At 49.1% G+C, this 25,021-nt stretch overlaps 1 protein-coding gene across 3 annotated transcripts in view; it reads left to right on the top strand.

Annotated features, from left to right (window-relative positions):
* ZFYVE26 (zinc finger FYVE-type containing 26) overlaps window positions 1-25,021 on the top strand; it is a 114,528-nt gene that overhangs the window by 37,801 nt on the left and 51,706 nt on the right. For all 3 annotated transcript variants that reach the window (XM_038765605.1, XM_038765604.1, XM_038765606.1), the window contains 7 exons: window positions 1,097-1,295; window positions 5,682-5,945; window positions 11,220-11,333; window positions 16,046-16,210; window positions 19,114-19,332; window positions 21,440-21,545; window positions 24,058-24,794. In XM_038765605.1, the coding sequence (XP_038621533.1) occupies window positions 1,097-1,295; window positions 5,682-5,945; window positions 11,220-11,333; window positions 16,046-16,210; window positions 19,114-19,332; window positions 21,440-21,545; window positions 24,058-24,794 (1,804 nt within the window). The remainder of the gene's footprint in view (window positions 1-1,096; window positions 1,296-5,681; window positions 5,946-11,219; window positions 11,334-16,045; window positions 16,211-19,113; window positions 19,333-21,439; window positions 21,546-24,057; window positions 24,795-25,021) is intronic.

The raw sequence follows: 25,021 nt of genomic DNA, 5'->3' as shown, positions 1-25,021 counted from the left end.
CATATAGAGACGGTCCCTTCCCAACAGTGGGCTCACAGTCTAGAAGGGGGAGACAGAGAACAAAACCAAACGTATTAACAAAATAATATGACAGGCATTAAAATAAATGAACACACTTTTAGACTGTGAGCCCACTGTTGGGTAGGGACTGTCTCTATATGTTGCCAACCTGTACTTCCCAAGCGCCTAGTACAGTGCTCTGCACACAGTAAGCGCTCAATAAATACGATTGATTATAATATATAATTCATAGATCTGTACATACTCTTCTCATGGAGGAGATTTCCGAACTAACCCAGGATTCTGTCTTTTATTCATTTTTATTCATTTGTCGTGGGTCGAGCACTATTCTAGGCATTTGAGAGAGGACAGTGGAGTCGGAAGAGTCTTTGCCTGCCCACAAGGAGCTCCCAGCCTAGAGGGCCATCCCTGAAAATCAGAAAGCTGAGACGGAAACTCCGTCATTAGCCTGTCAGATCCCCCGTCACTGCCTCTGTTCCCTTCTCGGTATACCCCCCCAAGACTTCCCTTCCTTCCCCCAGCCCCCAAATTATTCTTTTCCTAGATTGGGAGTCCCATGTGGGGACTCCATGTGGGGTGTGATCTAGACTGTAAGCTCGTGGACAGCGAATGTGTCTGTTTATTGTTGTATCAGACTCTCCCAAGTGCTTAGTACAGTGCTCTGCACACAGTAAGCTCTCAAGTACAATTGGATGAATCAATGACTAGTCGGTAAGCTCGTCCTCTAGACTGTAAGTTCACTGTGGGCAGGGAATGGGTCTGTTTAGTGTGATCTCCCAAGTATTCAGTACAGTGCTCCGCACACAGTAAGCGCTCAATAAATACGATCAAATGAATGACCCGGTAGTCTTGGCTCTTTCCCGGAGCTTGAAACTTAGAAAACGATGAATAAAGACCATCTTTCATCATTCCCAGATTTCCCCAGACCTTTTCCCCGGGCCTCGCCACGACGTCTTGGCTTTCCGGGGCCGAGTCGAGGCGTGCAGCTTTGTTGCCGTGAGTCCCTGGCCCGTTTTATTCTCATTAATGCTATTATTATATCGCCCCGTCCTCCCGTCCCCCGACCCAATTCCAGGTGGTCTTCATGTTCGGCCTGAAGTCGTCACCCAGCTGTGGGGAGCTGATGTTCATGGAGCGCTACCAGGAAGTGATCCGGGAGCTGGCCCAGGTGGAACGGAATATCGAAAGCCAGGCCTCAGACGGGGGCGGCAACAACAGCACCCAGCGGAAGACCACCTCCACCCTTCAGGCCATTGGCAGCGCCGCCGCCGCAGGTACGGCCATCTCTGCTCAAGAGAGGGGACGGCGGAGGTGGGGGAGACCCTACCGACGCCCGCAGTGACGATCGTTCGGTCGTGGGGAAGCCCGGGAACTCCCCAAAGCCTCTCCCAGGAGCTTCCTAAACTGAGAATGAGCCTCTCGTTCCATCAGGCTCTAGCGGTTTCCCGGTAATAGGTGGATTTTGGCGACACATCATCATCATCATCATCAATCGTATTTATTGAGCGCTTACTATGTGCAGAGCACTGTACTAAGCGCTTGGGAAGTACAAATTGGCAACATATAGAGACAGTCCCTACCCAACAGTGGGCTCACAGTCTAAAAGGGGAAGACAGAGAACAAAACCAAACATACTAACAAAATAAAATAAATAGAATAGATTAAGTAAAATAAATAAATAGATAGAAGAGTAGCATAGCCTAGTGAAAAGCACACGTGCCTGGGAGTCAGAGGACCTGGGTTCTAATCCCTACTCCGCCACCTGTCTGATGTGTGACCTCGGGCAAGTTACTTCTGTGCCTCAGTTCCCTCATCTGCAAAATGGGGATTCAACACCTATTATGCCTCCTACTTAAACTGTGGCACCTGATTACCTTGAATCTACCCCTGCCCTTACTGCAGTGCTTGGCACACAGTAAGCACTTAAACACCACAGTTACTATAACACTACTCAAATCCTCCCACTTCCTCTTTAAATTATTAATATTTCGGCATGGAATTGTGCTAGTAAAACCAGGTTTAAACTATCTGGCTTTTTAGGAAAAGGTGCTTTTGGAACATTGCTTGTATTGCTTCCTCACATTTCTCTGAGCGCCAGCACAGTATCAGAATAATCCCCCCGTGGGTTTCGCAGAACTAAAGCTCGCTATGTCCGATTCCGGTGGGAAGCGGGGAGCGTTTGGTGCATCATCATCATCAATCGTATTTATTGAGCGCTTACTATGTGCAGAGCACTGTACTGAGCGCTTGGGAAGTACAAATTGGCAACAGATAGAGACAGTCCCCACCCAACAGTGGGCTCACAGTCTAAGAGGGGGAGACAGAGAACAAAACCAAACATACTAACAAAATAAAATAAATAGAATAGATATGTACAAGTAAAATAAATAAATACATAGAGTGATAAATATGTACAAACATATATACATATATACAGGTGCTGTGGGGAAGGGAAGGAAGTAAGATGGGGGGGATGGAGACGGGGACGAGGGGGAGAGGAAGGAAGGGGCTCAGTCTGGGAAGGCCTCCTGGAGGAGGTGAGCTCTCAGCAGGGCCTTGAAGGGAGGAAGAGAGCTAGCTTGGCGGATGGACAGAGGGAGGGCATTCCAGGCCCGGGGGATGACGTGGGCCGGGGGTCGATGGCGGGACAGGCGAGAACGAGGTACGGTGAGGAGATTAGCGGCGGAGGGTGCGGGCTGGGCTGGAGAAGGACAGAAGGGAGGTGAGGTAGGAGGGGGCAGGAGTCAGATGTGCGCTGGAGCCTTGACCCCACTGAAAAAGCGCATCTCGAGACTGTAAGCTCGTTGTGGGCGGGGGACTGTCCATTTAATTGTACATTGTACTCTCCCAAGCGCTTAGTACAATGCTCTGCACGCAGTAAGCGCTCAATAAATACCATTGAGTGGACAAAGAAAGGAAGGGAGGACCTGGAATCTGGCCCCCTTCCCCCAACCGTTTAGTTTGTTTTAGGCTCCAGTTGTCAGCTGCAGCAAATAATTTTGTGAACGGGCTCTGTTCCCTGGTCTGGACTGGCGACCGTAAGTCCCTTAAAGGGCTGGGAACGTGGCTACCAACTCTGTTGTATTGGACTCTCCCTAACGCTTAGTCCAGTGCTCTGCAAACAGAAAGCGCCCAATAAATACCACTGACAGATGAGTTTGGTTGACTGGTTTAGCACTGTATCATCCCTAGGATGGAACGCTCCTACCCCCTTAGATAGCAGAGGCCTCTCTTTTTCCCCCCGCTACGTTCCTTGTTAAGCGCTTACCATGTGCCGGACACTGTCCTAGGCGCTGGGGTAGATATAAGACAATCAGATTGGACCCAGTTCCTGTCCCCCATGGGGCTCACAGTCTAAATCGGACGGAGAATGATTTAATCCCCGTTTTACAGGTGAGGTAACTGAGGCCCAGAAAGGCTAAGTGACCCGCCCAAAATCACACAGCAGACAGGCGGCAGAATCCAGGTCTCTAAAGTCACTTTGGAGAAGCAGCGTGGTGTAGAAGTCAGAAGGTCATGGGTTCTAATTCCAGCTCCGCCACTTGTCTGCTCTGTGACTTTAGGCAAATCACTTCTCTGGGCCTCAGTTCCCTCATCTGTAAAATGGGGATTAAGACTGTGAGTCCCGCATGGGACAACCTGATTAGTTGTATCTACTCCAGTGCTTGGAACAGTGCTTATAGTAAGCGCTTAACAAATGCCATCATTATTATTGTTCACTCCTCTGGGCCTCAGTTACCTCATGTGTAACTGAGACTGGGTCCAACTCTATTTGCTTCTATCCACCCCAGCGCTTAGTACAGTGCCTGGCACGTAGTAAGAGCTTAACAAATGCCACCATTATTATTATCCCACCAGCTTTTTCACTTCCCAAAAGTGTCTAGCAGCTCATCAGCCCACCCTGGAACCCATCATTCTGTGTTTCCCTTTGGCTTCCTCTACTTCTCCTTAATAATAATAATGTTGGTATTTGCTAAGCGCTTACTATGTGCCAAGCACTGTTTTAAGCTCTGGGGTAGGTACAGGGTGATCAGGTTGTCCCACATGGGGCTCCCCGTCCTCATTTGACAGATGAGGGAACTGAGGCCCAGAGAAGTGAAGTGACTTGCCCAGGGTCACACAGCTGACAAGCAGCGGAGCCGGGATTAGAACCCATGACCTCTGACTCCCAAACCCGGGCTCTTTCCGTTAAGCCACGCTGCTTCTCCTTGGGGGTGGAGGTGGGAAACGCTGAGAGGCGTCGATTTGCCCGGAGGACACCCTGGCCAGTCCAGCTGGTCTTCGAATAACAATAATAATAATAATAATAATAATTAATAATAAATAAATAATAAATAATAATAATGGCATTTGTTAAGCGTTTACTATGTGCAAAGCACTGTTCTAAGCGCTGGGGGAGATACAAGGTAACCAGGTTGTCCCACATGGGGCTCACTGTCTTAATCCCCATTTTACAGATGAGGTAACTGAGGCACAAAAAAGTTAAGTGCCTGGCCCAAAGTCACACACAGCTGACAAGCAATGGTGCCGGGATTAGAACCCATGACCTCTGACTCCCAAGCCCGGGCTTTTTCCGTTAAGCCACGCTGCTTCTCCTTGAGGGTGGAGGTGGGAAACGCTGAGAGGCGTCGATTTGCCTGGAGGACGCCCTGGCCAGCCCAGCCGGTCTTTGAATAATAATAATAATAATAATAATAATAATAATGGCATTTGTTTAGCACTTACTTTGTGCAAAGCACTGTTCTAAGCGCTGGGGGAGATGCAACTTAATCAGGTTGTCCCACATGGGGCTCACTGTCTTAATCCCCGTTTTACAGATGAGGGAACTGAGGCACAAAAAAGTTAAGTGACTGGCCCAAAGTCACACAGCTGACAAGCGATGGTGCCGGGATTAGAACCCACGACCTCTGACTCCCAAGCCCGTGCTCCTTCCCCGGAGTCACGCCGCTTCTCCAAAAGACAAGACAAAAGACCAAAGTCGCTCCTCATGAGCAGGTTGGTCGCCAAAAGAACGGACGTGTGGGTCACCGCCTGGCCTTTCTCTTTCCTCCCGCCTGCTGACTTTTTCCCCCATTTGCCGCTACATCCTATAACACATTGAGTCCAATCAGTCGTTTTTAATAATAATAATAATAATAATGATGGCATTTGTTAAGCGCTTACTATGTGCAAAGCACCGTTCTAAGCGCTGGGGAGGATACACCGTGATCAGACTGTCCCACGGGGGGCTCACGGTCTGCATCCCCATTTTCCAGATGAGGGAACTGAGGCCCAGAGAAGTGAAGTGACTTGCCCAGAGTCACCCAGCTGACAAGTGGCAGAGCCGGGGATTTGAACCCATGACCACTGACTCTCAAGCCCAGGCTCTTTCCACTGAGCCACGCTGCCTCTCCGAGAGCTTTATTGGGAGCTTGCTGTGGGCAGAGCACGGTGCTAAGTGCCTGGGAAAATACGTTAACAGAGTTGGTAGACACAATCTCTGCCTCCGACAAGCTTACAGTCCACCAGTAGCTAATACTACACAGTACTACTACACTTCACTTTCACTTTACTGTGTACTACCACACACTAATAATACACAGTGAAGACAATTTGCAGGGTGGGGAAGGGTGTTCTGCTAATCGCCTGCTCCCTCGAATCCCCCGCCGTCGGATTTCCAGGCATGGTGTTCTACTCCATCTCCGACGTGACCGACAAGCTGCTCGGTGGGCCCGGGGACCCCGTCCCCAGCCTCCGGGAGGACTTCTGGATCGGCCGCAGCCGGCCGGAGCCGGGGCCGCCCCTGAGGGACGTCCTGGAGGACCTGAGCCCCCCGGCCATGGCCGCGTTCGATCTGGCCTGCACTCGGTGTCAGCTGCGGAAAACCTGCAGGCAGCTCCTGGAGACGGCGGAGCGGCGCCTGCGGTGGAGCTTGGACAGCCGAGGTGCGTGGGGTTGCAAAAAACGGGACGTCCTCTTCCCCTCCCGCTCCCACTTCGGGGGCCGCTTGGCCGGGCTGACCCTCGGGTGGGGTTGCAAAGGGGACTCGCCCCTCGATCATTTTTGCCCAGCCTGCCGCGATAATAATAATCGTCAATCGTATTTATTGAGCACTCACTATGTGCAGAGCACTGTACTGAGCGCTTGGGAAGTACAGATTGGCACCAGTAATCATACTTGGGGTATTTGTTCAGCGCTTACGGTATGCCAGGCACTGTGTTCCGGCGCTTAATATGGTGCCTGGCGCCTCCCTTCAAGGCCCTGCTGAGAGCTCACCTCCTCCAGGAGGCCTTCCCAGACTGAGCCCCTTCCCTCCTCTCCCCCTCGTCCCCCTCTCCATCCCCCCATCTTACCTCCTTCCCTTCCCCACAGCACCTGTATCTATGTATATATGGTTGTACATATTTATTACTCTATTTATTTATTTATTTATTTATTTTGCTTGTACATTTCTATCCTATTTATTTTATTTTGTTGGTATGTTTGGTTCTGTTCTCTGTCTCCCCCTTTTAGACTGTGAGCCCACTGTTGGGTAGGGACTGCCTCTATGTGTTGCCAATTTGTACTTCCCAAGCGCTTAGTACAGTGCTCTGCACATAGTAAGCGCTCAATAAATACGAGTGATTGATTGATTGATTGATTGATTAACAAACACCGTTATTGTTGTCCTTACTAAGCGCTGGGGTGGATTCGAGCGGATCAACTTGGACCTGTCCCGCGTGGGGCTCACGGTCTCCATCCCCATTGGACAGGTGAGGTCACTGAGGCCCGGAGAAGTGAGGCGGCTTGCCCAATGTCACGCAGCAGGCAGGCGGTGGAGCCGGGATTAGAACCCATGACCTCGGGTCGTGATGTTAGGTGGGTAGGGACTGTCTCTATATGTTGCAAATTTGTACTTCCCAAGCGCTTAGTCCAGTGCTCTGCACACAGTAAGCGCTCAATAAATACGATTGATGATGATGATGTCCCAGGCCCCCCTCTAGAAGAAAGCTCACTGTGGGCAGGAGATGTCTTGTCAATAGTTATATCGTACCTTCGTACCTTGGGGGGAGCAGCGTGGCTCAGTGAAAAGAGCACGGGCTTGGGAGCCAGAGGTCATGGGTTCGAATCCCGGCTCCGCCACTTGTCAGCTGGGTGACCTTGGGCAGGCCACTTAACTTCCCTGGGCCTCAGTTACCTCTTCTGTAAAATGGGGATGAAGACTGTGAGCCCCAAGTGGGACAACCTGATCACCTCGTATCCCCCGCAGCGCTTAGAACAGTGCTTTGCTCATAGTAAGCGCTTAATAAATGCCATTATTATTATTGTTATTATTCCCAAGTGCTCAGTACAGTGCTCTGCACACGGTAAGAGCTCAATAAATAGGATTGACTGACTGGCTGACAGTGGCCCCCATTGAGCACCTAGGAAAGGAGGAGCACCCTGTGAGGGTGGAGAGAAGTTGGCAGGGGAAGAGTCCATTAGGGGAAAACGTGGCCTAATGGAAAGAGCATAGGCTTGGGAGTCAGAGGACATGGGTTCTAATCCCACCTTCCGCCACTTGTCTGCTATGTGACCTTGGACAAATCACTTCACTTCTCTGTGCCTCAGTTACCTCATCTGTAAAATGGGGATTAAAAGCGGGAGCCCCACGTGGGACGACCTGATTACCCTCTATCTACCCCAGCGCTTAGAACAGTGCTTGGCACATAGTAAGCGCTTAACAAATACCATTATCGTCATCTGTATTATTATCATTATACATTATATTATCATTATAAGAGCTCATTATTATCATGAGCTCTTACCTTGTGCAGAGCACTGTACTGAGCACTTGGGAGGGTGCAATATAACTATAGAGAAGCAGTGTGGCTCAGTGGAAAGAGCGTGGGCTTTGGAGTCAGAGGTCATGGGTTCAAATGCCGGCTCCGCCAAGTGTCAGCTCTGTGACTTTGGGCAAGTCGCTTCACTTCTCTGTGCCTCAGTTCCCTCATCTGTAAAATGGGGATTAAGACTGTGAGCCCCCCGTGGGACAACCTGATTATCTTGTATTCCCCCAGTGTTTAGAACAGTGCTTTGCACATAGTAAACACTTAACAAGTACCGTCATTATTATTATTATCTGTGGTATTTGGGAAGTGTCATTAAAGGCACATCTCGAAGAGGTCTTCCCCGACTTAGCCCTCATTTCCTCTTTTCCCACTCCCTTCTGCGCCACCCTGTTTCTCTTCCTTTATTCCCCTTTTTCCAATCAATCAATCATATTTATTGAGCGCTTACTGTGTGCAGAGCACTGTACTAAGCACTTGGGAAGTACAAGTTGGCAACATATAGAGACAGTCCCTACCCAACAGTGGGCTCACAGTCTAAGTTCCACAGCACTTACGTCCATATCCGTAATTTATTTTTCTTTAAATTAACGTCCGTCTCCCCCCGTAGACTGCAAGCTCGTTGTGGGCAGGGAATGCATCCACCAACCCGTTGGTAGAAGCAGCATGGTGTAGTGACTAGAGCCCGAGCTTGGGAGTCAGGAGGTTGTGCGATCTCATCCCGGCTCCACCACCTGTCTGCTGTGTGACCTCGGGCAAGTCGCTTCACTTCTCTGGGCCTCAGTTACCTCATCTGTAAAATGAGGATTGAGATTCCGAGCCCCATGCGGGACAGGGACTGTGTCCAACCCGATTTGCTTGTTAGGTACTTGTCAAACGCTTTTTATATGATGATGATGATGGTATTAAGCGCTTACTATGTACAAAGCACTGTTCTAAGCGCTGGGGAGGTTGCAAGGTGATCAGATTGTCCCCGGGGGGGCTCACAGTTTTAACCCCCGTTTTTACAGATGAGGTAACTGAGGCACAGAGAAGTGAAGTGACTTGCCCAAAGTCACACAGCTGACAAGTGGCGGAGCTGGGATTTGAACCCGTGACCTCTGACTCCAAAGCCCGGGCTCTTTCCACTGAGCCACGCTGCTTCTCTGCCAAGCACTGTTATGAGCACTGGAGTAATAATAATAATAATAATAATAATGGCATTTATTAAGTGCTTACTATGTGCAAAGCACTGTTCTAAGCACTGGGGAGGTTGCAAGGGTAGATACAAGTTAGGTTGGACGCAGTCCCTGTCCCACAAAGGGCACAGTCTTAATTCCCGTTTTACAGATAACGTAACTGAGGCCCAAAGAAGCGAAGCGACGTGCCCCACATCTTGTATCCATCCCGGTACATATTTGTATATATTTGTACATATTTATTACTCTATTTATTTATTTATTTTGCTTGTACCTACCTATTCTATTTATTTTATTTTGTTAGTATGTTTGGTTTTGTTCTCTGTCTTCCCCTTCTAGACTGTTGGGTAGGGACTGTCTATATGTTGCCAACTTGCACTTCCCAAGCGCTTAGTACAGTGCTCTGCACACAGTAAGCGCTCAATAAATACGATTGATTGATTGATCCCGGTGCTTAGTACAGTGCCTGGCACATAGTAAGAGCTTATCAGATCCCATTATAATTATTATTATTCTCCCAAGCTCTTTGTCCAGTGCTCTGCACACAGTAAGCGCTCAATAAATATGATGGATTGATTGATTGAAAGCCCTGAGTAAAAGAGTGAGGTGCCAGCTTTGGCTCCTAGGCCTTTTCTGTCCTGAGAGGTCAACGGTTTCGGTTGGTTCAGCTATAAGTGCAATAAGTGCTCAATAAATACAATTGATTGATTAACAAATGCTATCATTATTATTACGGAACTGTAACCTTCTATCATATCTCAGAGTCTGTCCGGACTCCAGTACCAGAGGTGATAAGCCTGTGAGCCCACTGTTTTTAGACTGTGAGCCCACTGTTGGGTGGGGACTGGCTCTATATGTTGCCAATTTGTACTTCCCAAGCGCTTAGTACAGTGCCCTGCACATAGTAAGTGCTCAATAAATACGACTGATGATGATGATGATGATAAGCCTGCTTTACAGAGCTGTCAGAAGGCCGGGGGGAAGAATAAAAGCCTACTGCTGGAGACGATAAGCGTGAATTGAGAGGATTTCACTTATTGGGGCTCAGTCTAGAAGACTGTAGAAGAAGAAGAGGAAGAAGCAGCGCGGCTCAGTGAAAAGAGCACGGGCTTTGGAGTCAGAGGTCATGGGTTCGAATGCCGACTCCACCACATGACGGCTGTGTGACCTTGAGCAAGTCACTTAACTTCTCTGAGCCTCAGTTACCTCATCTGTAAAATGGGGATTGATTGTGAGCCCCACGTGGGGCAACTTGATCACCTTGTATCCCCCCCAGCGCTTAGAACAGTGCTCTGCACGTAGTAAGCGCTTAACAAATGCCATCATTATTATTATCCTAGAAGCCGCTGGCTGAGAAAGTCTCCGCCTACAAGTTAAAAAGGAAGGCAGAGTAGTCCGGGCGTTCAGTTGGCAGGAAGAAGAAAAGCCGCGTGGCCTAGTGGCTAGAGCACGGGCCTGGGTGTCCGCAGGTCATGGGTTCTAATCCTGATGACCACTTCTCCGTGCCTCAGTTCCCTCGTCTGTCAAATGGGGATTGAGACCGTGAGCCCCACGTGGGACAGGGACTGTGTCCAACCCGATTTATGTGTCTCCACCCCAGGGCTTAGTACATAATAAACACTTAACAACCGCCATGCAGGCACATCTCTCGCAGAACGCCCCGCTGTCCCTCTGCAGTCATTCTGGTGACTGGGTGGGGACTGTCTCTATATGTTGCCAATTTGTACTTCCCAAGTGCTTAGTCCAGTGCTCTGCACATAGGAAGCGCTCAATAAATACGATTGATGATGATGATTCTGGTGGTGGATCCAGAGAGTTTTCCGGGGCAAATTCCAGAAGCGGTCGGCCATCGCCTCCTTCCATGCGGTAAACCCGAGCCTCCGCCCTCGACTCTGTCCTGTGCCACTGCTGCCCGGCCCAGGGGAGTTCGGACTTTTAGCCGAGGGCCTGCCGCTCGCTAGCCACTGGCCAAGCTAGGAATGGAATGGGCGGGCCTCTGCTTCATCATCATCATCATCATCAATCCTATTTTTTGAGCGCTCACTGCGTGCAGAGCACTGGACTAAGCGCTTGGGAAGTACAAATTCACTCTCCCTCCTATCAGTCGAGATCGGTAGAGTACGGGGAAACTCTCCGGGTACCACCCTGAGAGGGGACTGAGAACTAACCCGTTTGGGAAACTGAGCCCTCAAGTTGGTTGGAAACCTGATCGCGTGCCCTGGAATATTTTTAGGTCGCAAGCTGGACTGTGCGGCCCCGAACTCCCTTGGCATTAGAGGCTTTCCAGCTGTTCTTCAGCAAATCAGTAAAATTCTCAGTTATGCATCAGCACCACAAGGTAAACCAGGTGAGTTGCCAGTTCTACTTTCTCTCCTGGCCACCCGCCCGCCTGCCTATAGTAAGCGTTTAACAAATGCTATCATTATTATTATTATTATTATTGTTGTTGTTGTTGTTATTTTTCTTATTATTTTTCTTATTATTATCATTATTTTTCTTATTTTTCTTGTTTTTCTTATTTTTCTTATTTTCTTCTTATTATTATTATTTCATCTTATTATTTCTTCTCATTATTATTTCTTATTATTATATCTTATTATTATTTATTATTCTTATTATTACTTATTATTCTTATTATTATTCTTATTTCTTATTCTTATTTCTTATTATTATTATTTCTTCTTATATCTTATTATTATTTATTATTATTATTACTTATTATTCTTATTATTATTCTTATTATTATTTTTCTTATTATTATTATTATTGTTGTTTTTCTTATTTTTCTTATTTTTCTTATTTTTCTTATTTTCTTCTTATTATTATTTCTTATTATTATTTCTTATTATATCTTCTTATTTATTATTATTATTATTACTTGTTATTCTTCTTATTCTTAATATTATTCTTATTTCTTATTATTATTTCTTATTATTATTTCTTATGTTATTATTATTTCTTATTATTATTTCTTATTATATCTTATTGTTTCTTATTATTACTTATTCTTATTATTATTCTTATTATTATTATTTCTTATTATAATATTATATACTATTATAGATGATATATGATTATTATAATAATTCTTATTATTAATAAGAATAACGGTGGTATTTTGTACCTGGCACTTTGCTCAGCACCAGGGTGGATACAAGCACATCGGGTTGGTCACCATCCCAGTCCCTCACGGGGCTCCCAGTTTGAATCCCCATTTTGCAGATGAGGCAACTGAGGCCCAGAGCAGTGAAGTGACTTGCCCAAGGTCACACAGAGGATTAGAATCAATCAATCAATCAATCAATCGTATTTATTGAGCGCTTACTATGTGCAGAGCACTGTACTAAGCGCTTGGGAAGTACAAATTGGCATCACATAGAGACAGTCCCTACCCAACAGTGGGCTCACAGTCTAAAAGGGGGAGACAGAGAACAGAACCAAACATACCAACAAAATAAAATAAGTAGGATAGAAATGTACAAGTAAAATAAATAAATAAATAAATAGAGTAATAAATATGTACAACCATATATACATATATACAGGTGCTGTGGGGAAGGGAAGGAGGTAAGACGGGGGGATGGAGAGGGGGACGAGGGGGAGAGGAAAGAAGGGGCTCAGTCTGGGAAGGCCTCCTGGAGGAGGTGAGCTCTCAGCAGGGCCTTGAAGGGAGGAAGAGAGCTAGCTTGGCGGATGGGCAGAGGGAGGGCATTCCAGGCCAGGGGGAGGACGTGGGCCGGGGGTCGACGGCGGAACGGGCGAGAACGAGGTACGGTGAGGAGATTAGTGGTGGAGGAGCGGAGGGTGCGGGCTGGGCAGTAGAAGGAGAGAAGGGAGGTGAGGTAGGAGGGGGCGAGGGGATGGACAGCCTTGAAGCCCAGGGTGAGGAGTTTCTGCCTGATGCGCAGATTGATCGGTAGCCATTGGAGGTTTTTGAGGAGGGGAGTAATATGTCCAGAGCGTTTCCGGGCAGCAGCATGAAGTATGGATTGAAGTGGAGAGAGACACGAGGATGGGAGATCAGAGAGAAGGCTAGTGCAGTAGTCCAGACGGGATAGGATGAGAGCTTGAATTAGCAGGGTAGCGGTTGGGATGGAGAGGAAAGGGCGGATCTTGGCAATGTTGCGGAGCTGAGACCGGCAGGTTTTGGTGACGGCTTGGATGTGAGGGGTGAATGAGAGAGCAGGGTCGAGGATGACACCAAGGTTGCGGGCTTGTGAGACGGGAAGGATGGTAGTGCCGTCAACAGAGATGGGAAAGTCAGGGAGAGGACAAGGTTTGGGAGGGAAGACAAGGAGCTCAGTCTTCGACATGTTGAGCTTTAGGTGGCGGGCGGACATCCAGATGGAGATGTCCTGAAGGCAGGAGGAGATGCGAGCCTGGAGGGAGGGGGAGAGAGCAGGGGCAGAGATGGAGATCTGGGTGTCATCAGCGTAGAGATGATAGTTGAAGCCGTGGGAGCGAATGAGGTCACCAAGGGAGTGAGTGTAGATTGAGAACAGAAGGGGACCAAGCACTGAACCTTGGGGAACCCCCACAGTAAGAGGATGGGAGGGGGAGGAGGAGCCTGCAAAACCCACGTCCTTCTGGCGCCCAGGCCCGTGCTCTATCCACTGGGCCACAGTGTTTTTCATGTTGTTATTCTTGTCCCGTTCACACTTCCCCGGCCAAATAATTTTAGACTCGTTGGCCCCAAAGTCATCGGATTTCCACATCTCGCTTCTGAGAACTGTCGCGTCGTCTCCGACGCTTAGCGACGCCATGGACGCATCTCTCCCGGAACGCCCCCGGTAGCGAGAAGCAGCGTGGCGTAGTGGAAAGAGCCCGGGCCTGTGAGCCAGAAGATCACGGGTTCTAATCCCGGCTCTGCCACTTGTCTGCTGTGTGACCTTGGGCAAGTCGCCTCACTTCTCTGGGCCTCAGTTTCCTCATCTGGAAAATGGTAGTTAAGGCAGAGAAGCAGCGTGGCTCAATGGAAAAGAGCCCGGGCTTTGGAGTCAGAGGTCATGGGTTCAAATCCCAGCTCCGCCAAATCAATCAATCAATCGTATTTATTGAGCGCTTACTGTGTGCAGAGCACTGGACTAAGTGCTTGGGAAGTACAAGTTGGCAACATATAGAGACCGTCCCTACCCAACAGTGGGCTCACAGTCTAAAAGGGGGAGACAGAGAACAAAACCAAACATACTAACAAAATAAAATAAATAGAATAGATATGCACAAGTAAAATAAATAAATAAATAAATAAATAAATAAATAGAGTAATAAATATGTACAAACATATATACATATATGTCAGCTGTCAGCTGTGTGACTTTGGGCAAGTCGCTTCTCTGTGCCTCAGTTCCCTCACCAGTAAAATGGGGATGAAGACTGGGAGCCCCCAGTGGGACCACCTGATCACCTTGTAACATTATTATTATTAGAACAGTGCTTTGCACATAGTAAGCGCTTATATGTTTGTACATATTTATTACTGTATTTATTTTACTAGTACATATCTCTTCTATTTATTTTATTTTGTTAATATGTTTTGTCTGTCTCCCCCCTTCTAGACTGTGAGCCCGCTGTTGGGTAGGGACCGTCTCTAGATGTTGCCAACCTGTACTTCCCAAGCGCTTAGTACAGTGCTCTGCACACAGTAAGCGTTCAATAAATATGATTGATTGTAACCTCCCCAGCACTTAGAACAGTGCTTTGCTCATAAGAGCTTAATAAATGGCATTATTATTATTATTATCATTATTATTGTGAGCCCCGAGTGGGACAGGGACCGTGTCCAATCCAATATCTTATATCTACCCCAGCGCTTAGAACAGTGCCTGCTAAGCACTTAACAAATACCATAATCAATCAATCAATTGATCGTATTTATTGAGCGCTTACTATGTGCAGAGCACTGTACTAAGCGCTTGGGAAGTACAAATTGGCAACATATAGAGACAGTCCCTACCCAACAGTGGGCTCATGATTATAAATATTATTATTAGCCATAGAGTTTTCTCGGTCAGATTTTTGACTCAGAACCCGGAGGCTGTGTTTCCTTTCGTCAGGTCGCTGGTTCGATTCCGGCTCGAGGGATTATTCGATCTTTAGAGAAGCAGAGTGGCCCGGGCCTGGCTCTGCCACTTGTCTGCCCGTGTGACCTTGGGCAACTCACTTCACTTCTCTGGGCCTCAGTTCCCTCCTCTGTAAAATGGGGATGAAGACCATGAGCCCCACGCGGGACAGGGACTGGGTCCAGCCCGATTATCTTGTATCTATCGCAGCCCTTAGAATCAATCAATCAATCAATCAATCGCATTTATTGAGCGCTTACTATGTGCAGAGCACTGTACTAAGCGCTTGGGAAGTACAAATTGGCAACACATAGAGACAGTCCCTACCCAACAGTGGGCTCACAGTCTAAAAGGGGGAGACAGAGAACAGAACCAAACATACCAACAAAATAAAATAAATAGGATAGAAATGTACAAGTGAAATAAATAAATAAATAAATAAATAAATAGAGTAATAAATATGTACAACCATATATACATATATACAGGTGCTGTGGGGAAGGGAAGGAGGTAAGATGGGGGGATGGAGAGGGGGACGAGGGGGAGAGGAAGGAAGGGGCTCAGTCTGGGAAGGCCTCCTGGAGGAGGTGAGCTCTCAGCAGGGCCTTGAAGGGAGGAAGAGAGCTAGCTTGGCGGAGGGGCAGAGGGAGGGCATTCCAGGCCCGGGGGATGACGTGGGCTGGGGGTCGACGGCGGGACAGGCGAGAACGAGGTACAGTGAGGAGATTAGCGGTGGAGGAGCGGAGGTTGCGGGCTGGGCTGGAGAAGGAGAGAAGGGAGGTGAGGTAGGAGGGGGCGAGGGGATGGATGGACAGCCTTGAAGCCCAGGGTGAGGAGTTTCTGCCTGATGCGCAGATTGATTGGTAGCCACTGGAGATTTTTGAGGAGGGGAGTAATATGCCCAGTATATTAGAACAGTGCCTGGTGTGTAATAAGAGCTTAACAGATTCCATTATTGTCATTATTGTTGTTATTATTATTTTCCATTTGCTTCTCACAGAGGCCGTGGAGGAGACGGGAGGCAGTTATCCCCGCTGCAGCGTCGCAGAGCTTCTGCAGCTGTGCTGCCCCAGCCTGACAGAGGACTGTATCGATCACCAAACCACCGTCTCCCAACAGTTAGAGCAAGTCCTGCAGAGTCTAACCCAGGCGCTCAGCCTACCAGGTGAACGGACCCTTTCCCTCGCTTGGGGCAAGTGGGAACGAAGAACTAAGGAGGGAAGGAGAAACAGGGTCGGGGAGAGGAGAGGTTTTGAGCTCCGGTGGTCTACAGCAGGGAGATGAAGTTAGGACTAGGGATAATAATAATTATTAGTAGTAGTAGTAGTACGTTACCAACTTGTACTTCCCAAGCGCTTAGTACAGTGCTCTGCACACAGTAAGCGCTCAATAAATACGATTGATGATGATGATGATGATGATTATGGTATTTGTTAAGCGCTTACTGCGTGCCATCATCATCATCATCATCAATCGTATTTATTGAGCGCTTACTATGTGCAGAGCACTGTACTAAACGCTTGGGAAGTACAAATTTGCAACATATAGAGACGGTCCCTACCCAACAGTGGGCTCACAGTCTAAAAGGGGGAGACGGAGAACAAAACCAAACATACTAACAAAATAAAATAAATAGAATAGATATGTACAAATAAATTAAATAAATAAATAAATAGAGTAAAAAAATACGTACAAACATATATACATATATACAGTTCCAGGCACTGTACCAAGCACTGGGGTGGATACAAGCAAATAGGGTTAGACACAGTCCCTGTCCCACGTGGGGCTCGCAGCCTTAATCCCCATTTGACAGTCGAGGTGACTGAGGTACAGAGAAGTGCAGTGATTTGCCCAGGGTCACACAGCAGACAAGTGCAGAGCCAGAATTAGAACCTGTGGCCTTCTGTTAATTTATTTTATTTTGTCTCTATTTATTTTGTTAGTATGTTTGGTTTTGTTCTCTGTCTCCCCCTTCTTGACTGTGAGCCTGCTGTTGGGTAGGGACCATCCCTACGTGTTGCCGATTTGTACTTCCCAAGCGCTTAGTCCAGTGCTCTTCACACAGTAAGCGCTCAATAAATACGATTGATTGATTGATTCTGACTCCCAGAAGGTTTCTGTGTGCCCATTGATAAGGAGAGTGGCAAGACTTTTTGACGTATTGCATTCTTACCATCCTTTTCGCTCGCAAATGTTTGCACCGCCTTTCGGAGTGCTAGGGTGAAAGTTAACACGGTCCAGTCTCATTCTTCAGGTGCCAAACCGTCACCACCACGGTAAGCGCTCAGTAAATACTCTTGAAGGAATTAGAGAAGCAGGCTAGCGTAGAGGATAGAGCACAGGCCCAGGCGTCAGAAGGTTGTGGGTTTTAATCCTGGTTCTGCCTCTCACCTGCTGTGTGGCCTTGGACAAGTCACTTCATATCTCATCTGTAAAATGGGAATTTAGACTGTGAGCCCCACGTGGGACGAGGACCATGTCCAACTGGATTTGCTTAAATTCATTCATTCATTCAGTCGTATTTATTGAGCGCTTACTGTGTGCAGAGCACTTTACTAAGCACTTGGGACATGCAAGATGGCAACATATAGAGACGGTCCCTACCCGACAACGGGCTCACAGTCTAGAAGGGGGAGACAGACAACAAAGCAAAACATCGTCAGAACAAATAGAAATAGAATTATAGCTACATGCTCATTAACAAAATAAATAGAATAGTAAATATGTACAAGTAAAATAGAGTAATAAATCTGTACAAATATATGCAAGTGCTGTCCACCCCGGCATTTAGTACAGTGCTTGGTACACAGTAAGTGCTTAACAAATGCCACAGTTATAATTTATTATTATTCATTTGGGGTAGGAACGCCAATCTCCCCCACCCTGAGAAATCAGTGTGCTTATTGTGTGGTCTGTGGGCTTTTCTGGCTTATTTTTCAATGTGGAACCTAGGAGGCTGCTGGAGAATTTGGTAAGCCTACTTGTCAAGATCAATCAGCCAGTCACAGGTATTTACTGAGTGCTTACCGTGGGCAGGGCGCTGTACTAAACGCTTGGGAGAGTACAGCAGAATTGGGCATCACGATTCCTGCCCGCGAGGAGCTTCAGTCGAGCTGGGGGAGGCACGTTAAAATAAATTAACACGAGGGGAAGCAACAGAGTAGAGGAGCGAGGGCATTGGTGCCTTGGGGCCGGGGGTGAAGTGGGTATCAATCAATCAATCAATCAATCAGTCGTATTTATTGAGCACTTACTGTGTGCAGAGCACCGTACTAAGCGCTTGGGAAGTACAAGTTGGCAACATATAGAGACGGTCCCTACCCAACAGTGGGCTCACAGTCTAGAAGGGGGAGACAGACAACAAAACCAAACGTATCAGAGCACTTAGGAGTTTGTGCCCAAGTACATAGCGGGGGACAGGTTTGGTGGGGGAGGTGAGAGTTTAGTCAGGGAAGTCTTCCTGGTGGAGATTTATTTTATTTTGTTTTATTTTATTTTGTTAGTATGTTTGGTTTTGTTCTCTGTCTCCCCCTTTTAGACTGTGAGCCCACTGTTGGGTAGGGGCCGTCTCTATATGTTGCCAACTTGTACTTCCCAAGCGCTTCGTACAGTGCTCTGCACACAGTAAGCGCTCAATAAATACGATTGGTTGATTGATTGACCATTGGCTTTAAGACGGCCGGTCAGCAGGAAGGTGTGCGCGGAGCGGTTTTGTGGGGGTCGTTTTAGAGCTGAGACAAGTTGACCAGAAGGCGGTGTGGCAGGCCTTAATAATAATAATAATAATGATGGCATTTATTAAGCACTTACTATGTGCAAAGCACTGGCGAGGTTACAAGGTGATCAGGTTGTCCCACGGGGTGCTCGCAGTCTTCATCCCCATCTTCGAGTTGAGGGAACTGAGGCCCAGAGGAGTGAGTGACTTGCCCAAAGTCACCCAGCTGACAAGTGGCGGAGCCGGGATCCGAACCCATGACCTCTGACTCCAAAGCCCATGCTGTTTCCGCTGAGCCACGCTGCTTCTCCAAGGCCTTCTCACCTTGTTGACTCTCTCACTCTCCCAAGACCCCAAGGGCCCTCCCCTGTCGTGTTTGGTGGAGCAGGCAGCCCAGAAGATTCCCGAAGTGGAGGCCCACCCAGTGCAGGTCAACACACATCTCCTCTTGAAGAATCTGGCCCAGCAGACCCCGGCGGGCGACGGACAGACCGCCTACGTGGAGGCTTTCTTCAACTACTCCAACACCCTGGCCTCAGTGCTCCTGCGAAGCCTGAGTTCTGAGCCCGGTAAGGGGCCCCCACCACAGAGCCCAGCCCGGGCCGTCCCCCCCAAGGGAGCTGGCCCACATGTGTAGCGGCCCCCCAGGCTTTTAGACTGTGAGCCCACCGTTGGGTAGGGACTGTCTCTATATGTTGCCAATTTGTACTTCCCAAGCGCTTAGTACAGTGCTCTGCACACAGTAAGCGCTCAATAAATACGATTGATGATGATGGGACGTGCTCCGGGACCACCCCGATCGTCCGTATGGGGAAACCGCCACCCGTGCACGGCCCCGCACCTGGAAATCGGGCTCAGGATGCGTCCTTTTCGGTCCACCCTCTCACTTCCAACCCCTTTCAACTGGTCCGTTAGGCCCTGAAATGAGGCCACTTCAACCAGCCTGACTCTGTCCGTCAATCAGTCGTATTTATTGAGCGCTTACTGTGTGCAGAGCACTGTACTAAGCGCTTGACCTGGCCCAACTTGGCCAGGGGAGTCTGGAAGCCTCGAAATCCACAGGCCAGGCCCGGTCCCTGCAGAGATCTCCAAAGGGTGCGGAGAATCAGCATAGCCTAATGAAAAGAGCAGGGGCCTGCGAGTCTGAGGACCTGGGTTCCGATCCCGACTCCACCACGTGACCTCGGGCAAGTCATTTCCCTTCTCGGCCTCGTTCGTCTCGTCTGTAAAATGGGAATTAAGATGGTGAGCCCCATTTGGCACGTGGACTGGGTCCAACCCGGTGATCTTATATCTACCTCTGTGCTCAGTACGATGCCTGGCATGGAGTAAGCCTGTAATTTAGACCGCAAGCTCGTTGTTGGCAGGAAACATGTCTACCAACTCTGCTATACTGTACTCTCCCAAGTGCAAGCGCTTAGTGCGGTGCTCTGCACATAGTATGCACTTAGCAAATGTGATTGGTAGAAAGTGCTTAACAATAACATTTTAGAGAGAGTGAAAAAGGAAGAAGAAAGAGGGAGAGAGAGAAAATCAGGAAGGACCTGCTTGAATGTCCTAGTTGTGAACATCCTGGGTGCATTATTGGCAGGAAACCTTAGCAGGAGCCCCAAACTAAGGCTTCCCAAGCACCATGTCCATCTCTGCGGGAAGTGGAAATCCCCCCTAAGAGGGACCAGTCATCTTGCACAAATGCCAACTGTCTTATTAGTATTAGTAGTAGTAATAATAATAATAATAATAGTATTAAGCGCTATGTGTCAAGCACTGTTCTAAGCGCTGGAATAGATACAAGCAGATCAGTCTTCATCCCCATTTTATAGATGAGGGAACTGAGTCACAGAGAAGTGAAGTCCTTCTTCCTCTCCTCCTTCTCCTCCTCCTCCTCCTTCTCGTCCCACGTGGGGCTCACAGTCTTAATCCCCATTTTACAGATGAGGGAACTGAGGCCTAGAGAACTGAAGGGACTTGCCCGAGGTCACAAAGCAGGCAAGTGGTGGAGCCAGGACTAGAACCCACGTCTGGACCGTGAGTTCACTGTGGGCAGGGAGCGTGTCTGTTGTTGTATGGTACTCTCCCAAGCGTTTAGTACCACAGTAAGTGCTCAGTAAATATGATTGAATGAACGAATGAACTTGCCCAAGGTCACACAGCAGACAAGCGACGGAGTCGGGTTTAGAACCCAGGTCCTTGTGACTCGCAGGCCCGGGCTCTCTCCTTCAGGCCCCACCACCTCCCCGGAGAACACAGAACCCGTCTGGCACAGAACCATCGTCCCCAAGGAATCAAAACTGGGGGAACTAAGATTTTGACGCCTTGCCACGAGCTCTTCTCTCCTTTAGCAGCAGAACCCACCTGGATCGCCGGAGCAATTCCTGGGCCCGGGAATCCTGAGGGCGGGGAACGGGGCTGCCGGATCTGTAGCCTTGTACTTTCCCAAGCGCTCAGTCCGGTGCTCTGCGCACAGTAAGCGCTCAATAAATACCACGCATCGATTGATAGCCAGCGTCAGTGGAGGGGCGAGCGGGTGGGCCCCGACCCTTCCTACGGATCGTGTCCTTCGAGTCGATTTCCGCCACGATTGGAGCCCTTCCAGCTGCGAAGGGTAGCCATGAATCCAGGCACCCGGATGCTTCCTCTCTCTTTCACGGCTCGTTCTTCCCTCCTGTGTCGTAGATCAGGCCACCCGGGTGAAAGCAGGGAACCCCTTTGTCCTTCTGAAGCGGAGCCCTTCCCAGCTGGTGTCTCATCTCCTGTTTGAGCGACAAGTCCCCCCGGAAAGGTAAGCAGCACGGCATAGCGGGTAAAGCACGGGCCTGGGAGTGAGAAGGACCTGGGTTCTAATCCCGGCTCCGCCAGCTAATAATTACGGTGTTTGTTAAGCACCTATATAATAATAATAATGAGGGCATTTGTTAAGCTCTTACTCTGTGCGGAGCTCTGTTCTAAGCGCTGGGGAAGATACAAGGTGATCAGGTTGTCCCACGCGGGGCTCACCGTCTTAATCCTCATTTTACAGATGAGGGAACTGAGGCCCAGAGAAGTTAACTGGCTTGCCCAAAGTCACACAGCTGATAATTGGCGGAGCCGGGACTCGAACCCATGACTTCTGACTCCCAAGCCCGGGCTCTTTCCACTGAACCATACTGCTTATTATATGCGAGGCATTGTACGAAGCACTTCTCTGCTGTGACCTTGAGCAAGTCGCTTTGTTTCTCTGGGCCTCAGTTTCCTTATCTGGAAAATGGGGATTGAAACTGAGCCCCACAGGAAACAGGGACTGTGTCCAACCCCATTTGCTTGTATCCACCCCTGCGTTTAGTACAATGTCTGGCACATAGTAAGCGCTTAACAGATACCATAATTATTCATTATTATTATTATTACCCTGAATCCATTGGTTCGCGTTGGAGGAAAAGCCTCTGTAGGTGGGGTTCGGATCCAGGTGGGAGACTGTACAACCTGATAAACTTGTATCTTCCCCAGTGTTTAGTACAGTACCTGACACATAGTAAGCGCTTAACAAATACCACAAAATGAACGAAAAAAAAAAGATTTGTGATTACCGGCCTCGTGGGTCTCGCTTCGTCCCGCCTCCTTTCCTGCGATGCAGACGGTGCCAGGGAGCGGCACGGCCTAATGTTTTGAGCCCGGGCCTGGGAATCCGAAGGACCTGGGTTCTAATCCCGGCTCCGTCACCTGTCTGCTCTGGGACCCTGGGCGAGTCACTTTGCTTCTCTGGGCCTCAGTTCCCTCGTCTGCAAAATGGGGGCATGGGGTGGGGACTGATCCACCCCAGCGCTTAGAACAGTGGCCGTCACGCACTTAGCAAAAACCACAAGTATTATTATTAAGGTCACTGAACTCTAGCATGTCTTTCAGATAAGGATGGCTGGCATTACCCCAGCACGTAGTACATAGGAAAGGCCTAACAAATCTCACATGAACAGTGGCCGTCGCGCACTTAACAAAAACCACAAGTATTATTATTAAGATCACTGATTAATTATTAAGATCATGTCTTTCAGATAAGGATGGCTGGCATTACCCCAGCACGTAGTACATAGGAAAGGCCTAACAAATCTCACACGAACAGTGGCCGTCACGCACTTCACAAAAACCACAAGTATTATTATTAAGAACACTGAACTCTATCATGTCTTTCAGATAAGGATGGCTGGCATTACCCCAGCACGTAGTACATAGGAAAGGCCTAACAAATCTCACATGAACAGTGGCCGTCACGCACTTAACAAAAACCACAAGTATTATTGTTAAGATCACTGAACTCTATCGTGTCTTTCAGATAAGGATGGCTGGCATTACCCCAGCACGTAGTACATAGGAAAGGCCTAACAAATCTCACATGAACAGTGGTCGTCACGCACTTAACAAAAACCACAAGTATTATTATTAAGATCACTGAACTCTATTGTGTCTTTCAGATAAGGATGGCTGGCATTACCCCAGCATGTAGTACGTAGGAAAGACCTAACAAATCTCACATGAACAGTGGCCGTCACGCACTTAACAAAAACCACAAGTATTATTATTAAGATCACTGAACTCTATCGTGTCTTTCAGATGAGGATGGCTGGCATTACCCCAGCACGTAGTACATAGGAAAGGCCTAACAAATCTCACATGAACAGTGGCTGTCACGCACTTAACAAAAACCATAAGTATTATTATTAAGATCACTGAACTCTATCGTGTCTTTCAGATAAGGATGGCTGGCATTACCCCAGCACGTAGTACATAGGAGAGGCCTAACAAATCTCACATGAACAGTGGCCGTCACGCACTTAACAAAAACCACAAGTATTATTATTAAGATCACTGAACTCTATCATGTCTTTCAGATAAGGATGGCTGGCATTACCCCAGCACGTAGTACATAGGAGAGGCCTAACAAATCTCACATGAACAGTGGCCATCGCGCACTTAACAAAAACCACAAGTATTATTATTAAGATCACTGAACTCTATCGTGTCTTTCAGATAAGGTTGGCTGGCATTACCCCAGCACGTAGTACGTAGGAAAGGCCTAACAAATCTCACATGAACAGTGGTCGTCACGCACTTAACAAAAACCACAAGTATTATTATTAAGATCACTGAACTCTATCGTGTCTTTCAGATAAGGTTGGCTGGCATTACCCCAGCACGTAGTACGTAGGAAAGGCCTGACAAATCTCACAGTTCTCGTCATTATTATTAGGGAGGGCACTCCGAGATGCGCCAAGGGCGGCCCCCGCCAAGTTGTCCTCTCTGCCCCGCTTCTCTCCCCGCAGGCTGGCGTCCCTCCTGGGCCAGGTTTCCCCGCGGCTGAGCGTGCCCCAGGTCATCATCAGCTGCTGCTGCGAGCCCCTGGCCCTGCGTCCGGCCCTGCGGAGCCGCCAGGCCCGCGCCCTCCGCACCCAGCTGGGCCGCCTGGCTCAGCTCCACGCTGCCCGAAGCCTGCCGGACGTCCCGCTCCCGCCGCCCGAGGGGGCCGAGGCCCCCGCGCCAAGCCCGCCCTCCCACCCCGCCCTCAGCGACCCGCCGCCCTCCTTCCTCACCGCCTCCGCCCTGGCCTTCCTCAAGTCACGCTCCAAGCTGCTCGCCGTCCTGGCCTGCCTCGGGGCGTCCCGGGGGCCGCGGGCCCCGAAGCCCGGTCTTTCCTGGAAGGAGTTCCGAGGCCGGCGGGAGGTGCCCCTGACCCCGGAGCAGGTCTCCCAGGAGGGCGAGGGGCTCCTGGCGCAGTTCCCCGTGCTGGAGGCCTTCCTCCTGACCAGCTGGCGGCCGCTCCGCGGGAAGTCGGGCGAGGGGCAGAGCTTGGCGGCGGGCCTCTGCGCTCAGGCCTGCTTCTCGCCTTTCTTGCTGGGCCTCCACTCCCCCGCCGCCCCGAACGCGCTGACCGAGGCCTTCGGAGAAGCCCTGGCCGCCGACGACTGCCCCCGCGCCCTGCAGCTCCTGGAGACGTTTGGCCAAGACGCGGAAGAGCTGAGCGGCGTGAAGGATGCCGTGCTGGGCTGCGCCGCCGCGAGCGGTGAGGGGAGGAGGTGGCTGGAGGTGGTTGAGGATGGGGGAAAAAGGGGCGACTGAGTCGGGGAAGGATGGTTTGGGCCGGCGGGGGGGAGTTTTCTCCCCAGAGCAGTCCGCACACAGTAAGCACTCAGTAAGTGTTCCAGGAATCGGCGTGGCCCGGTGGATACAGCACGGACCCGTGAAGCCAGAAGGCCACGGGTTCTAATCCCAGCTCAGCCACTTGGTTGC

Source organism: Tachyglossus aculeatus, chromosome 23 (genome assembly GCF_015852505.1).
Source record: "Tachyglossus aculeatus isolate mTacAcu1 chromosome 23, mTacAcu1.pri, whole genome shotgun sequence".
In the NCBI taxonomy this organism is placed as follows: Eukaryota; Metazoa; Chordata; class Mammalia; order Monotremata; family Tachyglossidae; genus Tachyglossus; species Tachyglossus aculeatus.
The sequence above is the reverse complement of the archived record's forward strand: the minus strand, read 5'-3'. Positions and strand labels throughout refer to the sequence as shown.